This window comes from Sinocyclocheilus rhinocerous, unplaced genomic scaffold, assembly GCF_001515625.1.
Source record: "Sinocyclocheilus rhinocerous isolate Xijiao unplaced genomic scaffold, SAMN03320098_v1.1 scaffold983, whole genome shotgun sequence".
NCBI lineage: Eukaryota > Metazoa > Chordata > Actinopteri > Cypriniformes > Cyprinidae > Sinocyclocheilus > Sinocyclocheilus rhinocerous.
In genome coordinates, this window is record NW_015642054.1 from 78,186 (window position 1) to 85,664 (window position 7,479).

The 7,479-nt window shown below is 36.8% G+C and overlaps 1 protein-coding gene across 1 annotated transcript; it reads left to right on the plus strand.

The window, feature by feature from the left end:
* The first annotated feature begins 1,792 nt into the window (after positions 1 to 1,792).
* On the plus strand, positions 1,793 to 4,607 carry cyba (cytochrome b-245, alpha polypeptide). Its single transcript, XM_016572421.1, has 6 exons — positions 1,793 to 2,004; positions 2,450 to 2,519; positions 2,701 to 2,775; positions 2,960 to 3,043; positions 3,189 to 3,270; positions 3,978 to 4,607. The coding sequence occupies exons 1-6, from the start codon at positions 1,947 to 1,949 to the stop codon at positions 4,167 to 4,169; spliced, it is 561 nt and encodes a 186-aa protein (XP_016427907.1). The 5' UTR covers positions 1,793 to 1,946; the 3' UTR covers positions 4,170 to 4,607.
* The last annotated feature ends 2,872 nt before the right edge of the window (positions 4,608 to 7,479 follow it).

Here is a 7,479-nt window from a genome sequence, read left to right on the forward strand (position 1 = left end):
AAGAGTAAGGGCGGGGTTGACCTCGTTGCTATGGATGATGTCAGCATGCTTACTAACTATGCACACAGTGATTGGCTGATAGTCTCTGTCAGAGATTTATTCATGGAAATATTGTAGGGCACAATATTATGTTGCTGTATTCAAATAAAGGTTTTAAAATAATAATAATAATAATTGCCACATTCAAATAAAGATTTTAAAATGCAGGACAAGTGTCACTAATTAAACAAGTATATGTTCAGCTTATTGTCAGCCTCTTACATGTTTGCTCCTCAAAAACAATTAGCGGATATGCATATAAACAGCCTTTTAATTAACAGAGTAGAATAATCATGGCTGATAGTAATACATGCAAACATTAAAAAAAAAAAAAAACCTGGACGCAGCAAAACAATTTACTTCTTTCCCAACTGGTTAATGAAAACAAGGATATAATCAAAGGAAAATTAGGAGTTGGGATAACCTCCAAAACCAAAGGTGATACTTTTTAAAAAGGTCATTATCATCAAATGTTTCTAAAATGTTTATGTTCCAAGGCAGACTGCCGGCAACAGCCATTTTAGGATAGTTTGTGGCTTGGGCTTAGTGACTTAGGAGTCCTCTTCACTACTCACAGATTTAGGAGCTAGTTTTAGTGCTAAAACACTTTATGAAATTTTCCTAAATTTAGGACTGACACGCCCTGTTGCTCATTTCTTTTAAGTTGTTGCACTTGTTATAACATCAGGTCAAAAAGGGAGATAAATAAAAACTGGCAATCTTATTGGGATAATGAGCAAAAGGGAAGGCATCTATAATACAACCATTGGTAGGAAGAGGAAGGAATTCAAGTGGGAGAAGGAAAGAAGACTCTATTATTTCTAGATTAAGACTTGGACATACAGGTCTTAATTCAACAATGCATATAATAGGAAAACACCCTACAGGATTGTGTGATTGGTGTGGTATTAAAGAAACAGTGGAACATGTACTCATTAAGTGTAATAGATATTCAGAGGAAAGAAGCAACCTAATAAAAGAATTTAAGAAGAAAGGTGTTCAACAATTAACATTAAAAAAGCTTTTAAATCCAGTAGAAGCGGATAATTTATTAATAAAATTTTTAAATAGAACTCATTAATTAATAGAATATAGATAGGCTATTGTTATTATTGTTGTTGTTATTATTATTATTAATAATAATGGTAGTGATAGTGATAATAATAGTAATAATATTAATAATAATAATATTGTTGTTATTTCTCATCTCTGGACTGTGATGGACTTGGGCTGTAGATGGAGGAGCTGAACACGCAGTAACATTGAAAGCACGAGTCCTGCCTGAATGGTCTGGGGAGTAGGGATATAGTGTATCTGATCCATTACCACAGTAGATGGCGGTAATGCTCTTTTAAGAATGCGAACCGCCAATAAAGCTCAAAGAAGAAGAAGAAGAAGAAGAAGAAGAAGAAGAAGAAGAAGAACGTCATAGGTCACATGATAACGTCAACATGGCGGATGATGTATGGATCGCATTCATACTTAACGAGATTTGGCTGTAGATACGTACTCTTTTAGCGCTCGTTAAGTAAGTACTTATTGAAATTAAGTACCTACTTATTGAGTATGCCATTTCGGATGCAGCCTTTGCTTTGGGACACAACTAGCGTCGCATGAGCTGAGCTGATTTCTCACGTGACCTCAACGCATCTGACCAATGAAAAAGTTCCTGTTTGTTGTCGTCCCGCCTCCTGTGGACACCTTTTCATTGACATGTCCACTCTAGCGCTTTCATTTCCTTTCATGAATTTATTGTATAATTTGATGAAACGTAGCACAAAGTGAAAAGGAAGTGATGAAACGAAAGGGTTGAGTTTATGACACGCTGGCCACTTCCCACTTTTATTTTATAGAATTAAGTTGAAAATAAATTTCATTTATTAGTGTCAGCACGCACTCAAGTGATCATGGGGAAAATTGAGTGGGCGATGTGGGCAAACGAGCAAGCTCTGGCTGCTGGACTCAGTAAGAACACAACTACTTAAATTCTGTATCTCATTCTGCTTTCAAGCGCTCTAAAACATTTTACTAAGTTTTTCTTACATTAATGTTTCTCGAATAGTGTCGTGAATAGAAATGTACAACTCTAAAGAGAAGACCGCGACTACTGCATGGGTTTTAAAGTATAAATCTAGCAGCTGTTAATCATGTCCTCAAGTGTTTTTTGTTTTTAGTGTTATTTAGAATGTATGTTAATCTGTTTTATTATCTTTAAAATCAAGAAATTGATTTTCACTCTCTGAACTAATGGGTTACTTTGAATGTAAAAGAACAATATTTAAAAAGATGGTTTTATTTTTATTTATTTATTCAAATTGAAAAATAATATCTCAGCTAATGCAGGCTTGTGTGAATATGAGGAAATTGAAATGAGGAAATGAAATTAACACTCTTTTTTTCCCTCTTGCAGTTTATGCGACTGGTGGGATTGTCGGGGTGGCTGGTCAGTTCAGAGGCTGGCAGTTTGCAGCATTCGGCATGTATCCTTACAACCTATTCAGGGCTCTTTCCTATAAATGAATGAGACTCTGATTTGCCCTCATTTTTCATTGTCATTTCCTCATGTGTTCTTCTAGTCTTTTGACTTGTACAGTACCAGTTTTTTTTTTGGTAAAGTACCAAAGCGTCTAGCGTATTAATTTATATCCTTGACTGTGATAGTGCTGCCGGTGTGTTTGTGTGTTTGCTTGAATATCCGCGCAGCAAACGTGGCAAAGGCACCAGCGTTGAGAGAACGTGAGTGTTTTATAAAGAGTCAATCTCACCTCATTTGAGACTGTAACTAGTTACAGGAAGTACAGGCTGGTGATTTCAACACACCATCAATACATTTTATACACGTGTCATTTGTATAGCGAAAACTTCCTTGTGTGCTTTGAATCATAAACTTCTCATGGAAAGCTTTTCTGTGTGTTTTCAGTGGTCAGTACTGCTTCACAGTGTGTGTAAAGGCTTTCGGACCCCTGACCAGAAACTATTACGTCAGAGCGTTCTTGCATGCTGCGTAAGTCTGTCATATTTCAGTCAGGTGTTGTCATGCATGTCCATTCTCTTTGTCCGTGGTGAACTTCTGTTATATAAGACAGCATCTTACTTGTGTTTCAATCCATTGCACACATATGTCTGTCTCTGTGTGTGTTACCTTGCAGGTTGTGTGTTCCTGGAGGGTTCATGTTAGCCACAGTTCTGGGATGTGTGTGTCTAGGAATTGCCAGTTTAATCTACCTTTCGGTAAATTCATAATCCATCATAATTCAGTGCTGATTCAACTGAACTCCAGATAAACAACATGACTGAATGAATGTGAATACAACTGTAACTAAAAGAAGATCTTATTGCTTCATGCTCATTTGCTTCCTCCTATAAAATCCCCTATTTCACATTCAAACTGTTACAGGAACAGTTCACGCAAAATGAAAATTCTGTTATTTACTCATATGTTGTTTCAAACCCATATGATGTTATTTCTTTTGTAGAACACAAAAGGAAGTGTTTGGCAGAATGTTTTGAAATGATGAAAATGAAAGGGGACAGATAACATCAAGCTTCAAAAATGACAAAAAAGCACCGAAATATAAAAAAGTATTTCATATGCACATTCTTACATTCCCCTTTTGTGTTCCACAGAAGAAAGAAAATTTTAGAATGACATGAGTCTGAATGATGTAGATGACAACAGCATTTTGAGTTTACTAAAGATTTAAAAACATGTCTCTGTATCTGGTTCTTTGTGCTGACCACTGATGCGCTGACAGATGATGTGAGTGAAATATGATGATCCATCCCATAGTATTTTAGTAGAATACATTTCTAGAGTCTTTATTTGACTCATATGAACTGTCACTTTGAGAAAAACTTTTTGAACAATATCTATTTTTGGATGCATTTGGTTGTGTGGCCATTTAATTCAGACATGATTTTGAACTTTGGCATCACAGGCAGCTATTCACGGAGAGCATTGGGAGCCCATACTGCCCCGCACAGAGCCACCAAAGCGTGTTGGGAATAGCATCAAAGAACCTCCTCAAAACCCTCCACCTCGGCCTCCTCCTGAACTCCGCCGGAAGAAAGCAGATAAACTAGAGACTGCTGCGTATGACAATCCCATGTCTGTGACCATCAATGAATAAGGATTCCATTGTGAAAACAGTTACCTATTATTCAAGGAGGCTTCAGCAATAAGTAACTGTATGATATGAAACATTTATGATGAGTTTACTAATAAACTGCATCAAGACAGAGAGAGAGAGAACTGGCACTGATTTGTATCATGTTTATTTAATAATATCTATGCTGTGAAACTCTTGATCAATTTGAAAAATTATTGTTACTAATAGAGAAGAAATTTTTATGTAAGATAATTTTTAATCATTAATATAATCATAGAAGAAAAATATAATTTTACTGGGATGCTGTTAAAATGTTAAAAGTGATTGTGTATATTTACCTCAAGAGAGTGTATAGTTATGTCTTCATTTGTACTTACAATAAACTCAGGATGTGCTTCATTCAATCATTTATGTCATCTATAGAGTTACAATATTGCCAAGTTTCATTTCCTTTTTTATGTGTTGTTTGTATGTATAACCTAATGCTGTGTTATTTCATTTACAAATACATTTTTAAAATGTATGGACATTTTTCTTCCTAAATGCATGTCATCCTGAAATGTCTATATTCATAACTTAAAAATTCACAAACGCATTGCACAAACGCATAATGGTCATTATATTATGGAAGAAGGTAAAACACGTCTTCATGTTTTCATAATCCTCCATTACTCAACAAGGAACAAGGAAGTTCATCTTGCTCAAAGAAAAATGAAACTCATTGTCTTTTGTGTTCATTTGATGATGACTTGTTTCTTTGATGTCTGATGTTAATTTCATCGTCATGTACAATGAAGAAATAAGTGCTGTAGGCTGAAAAGATCTGATTGTGACCATCAAACAGACAAAATTCTCTGAAAATCAGCTCTGGTCTATGACATAGGAGCTTTAAAGGTTTTGAAATTTCTGAGCATGACTGCCCAGTAGCATATTCAATTGTTCATTTCATTTCATTTCATCTCATCAAACTTTGACACAAAGTATTAAGTTCTTCCATGCTTGGTTACTGTATGTTAGATACATACAGTAAATGTGTGTATCTGCTGATGCATGTGGACAATACTACTTAGACTATATACATTTATGCTTAGTCATTTGTTGTGAACTAGTGATTCGGGGCGCAAATCAAATTTGTAGTTAATTGTTTTTTATCGGCCTGATTATTAGCTCCCATGAAACAAACAGAACAAGCCCTACAATTTAGTAAAATAACGCGTATTATACAGAAACTTCATATTTGTAGTAAATCATTTTGTGAAGCAATTGGTGCAACTGATTCAAAAAAAAGTTTTTAAAAGCTTTAACGACTAACTGAGTTTAAAAAACTTGATATCATCAAAAGGGAACTAGGTAGAATCCTACTAGAGATGTTTGTAAACATTGGGTCAGAGAGGACTGCATAAATATATGTTATCAGGATCATAGGTTCCCCATATATATATCATCATAAGCAACATCATAAGCATAAGCAACACATGAAAAAGGGGTCCTATGTTCCCCAGATGTATAAAGCAAATAAGGAACTCATGAAAAGGGATCTGTTCCCCATATGTATACATCACATAAAGAACATATGAATAAGGGTCCTATGTTCCACATATAATAGCACATAAGGAACACAAGAAAAGGGGTTCTATGTTTCCTGTGTCCTTTGTTCACCAGTTCAGTGAGATCAAGTTCAACAGATCAAGACCCCTGTAGACTTCGTGGAGGACTGTTATGAAATCATTTGGAAAGTTTTTAGAGAAGTAGATGTTCAGTGCAGCTGGCTAAGTGTATATGATAACTGAATCTTGAGTGATTAGATATTATATAGCAAATAAGGAACTCATGAAAAGGGATCTGTTCCCCATATGTATACATCACATAAAGAACATATGAATAAGGGTCCTATGTTCCACATATAATAGCACATAAGGAACACAAGAAAAGGGGTTCTATGTTTCCTGTGTCCTTTGTTCACCAGTTCAGTGAGATCAAGTTCAACAGATCAAGACCCCTGTAGACTTCGTGGAGGACTGTTATGAAATCATTTGGAAAGTTTTTAGAGAAGTAGATGTTCAGTGCAGCTGGCTAAGTGTATATGATAACTGAATCTTGAGTGATTAGATATTAGCCTATTTGGGAAACATGGGACCCTGGGAACAACGATACCACTGGGTATAATCAGAGTGTGATTCAGTGTCCACAATTAGACAAACACGTGACCAAGCACTTCAAAGGGGTAATGGCAAGATGTGGAAAGATGTGATTTCTATAAAAGTTGGCTGTAGAAAGCCGTTTTTAAAAAATAGGTGCTGCACAACTAGAGAAAACAAAGAAATGGTTGTGACAAGAAAAAGGGAGGAAACACCCATAATGCACTGGGCTCGATAAAACTATCCATAGACATAATAAATGTATTGGCCCTGTCCCAAATGGCATACTTCATGTGTATTTGTGCTCTTGCACACTTCCAATGGCTGCCGTGTGTGTGTATCAGTCCACGAGACCGTAGGGTGTCCCATTCACCATTTTAGCTTTTAGAAGGGTGCTCACAAGCGCCCCCTTTGCAGATGCTGTGCACCTTCGATGCTCACTTCTGCTGAGCCTGCACTGAGATGAGCTCTGCAGCAAACTTCTACCCGACAGTCAAAGCAGCATTACATCATGAAAGTGTGGACTCAAAGGAAGGGTGCTTCTCAAACAGGAGGACACATCCTAGTAAGGCTGCATATCTTAGAACAGGGGTTCAGGTTCAGAGTTGGAACTCTACACGTAGGTAGATCTCCAGGAACAGGATTGGGCATCTCTGCCTTAGAAGGCCTGGTCTAGGAAAGACCGTTTGAGAAGCACCTGAAGACAAGGCCATAGATACCTCATTGGCCACATTGGCCAATTGCTGAGATTCATCAATGAACTACATTGATACTGGCAAGACTGCTTTATAAAAAAATACAAGTAAACAGAGGAGCTGCAGTTTTTTTCTGGATAAAAACACAATTTTTTCTTTCTCCAAGGTTTTTTCTCCATTCTGTCACTGATGGAGTTTGGGTTCCTTACCACTGTTGCCATTTAGTTTGCTTAATTGGGGACACTTAATATTTGGCAATATTATTGACTTATTGACTACTGCACTCAGCACCCGCCTACTTCCACTCACTACTACGAATCTACATCCCCTCCAGAAGTCTGAGATCCGCTAGTGAGCGACGCCTCGTGGTACCATCATAGAGAGGCTCAAAATCACTTTCCAGAACATTCTGGCTGGTGGAACGATCTTCCCACCCCTATCCAGAATGCTGAATCCCTGACAATTTTCAAGCGACAGCTGAAAACTCATCTCTTTAAA

Coding starts and splice junctions, on each gene's coding strand:
- cyba (XM_016572421.1), top strand. CDS start 1,947: ATGGGGAAAATTGAGTGGGCGATGTGGGCAAACGAGCAAGCTCTGGCT. Junction 2,520..2,700: donor CAGTTTGCAGCATTCGGCAT/GTATCCTTACAA, acceptor TGACTGTGATAG/TGCTGCCGGTGTGTTTGTGT. Junction 3,271..3,977: donor CCAGTTTAATCTACCTTTCG/GTAAATTCATAA, acceptor TTGGCATCACAG/GCAGCTATTCACGGAGAGCA.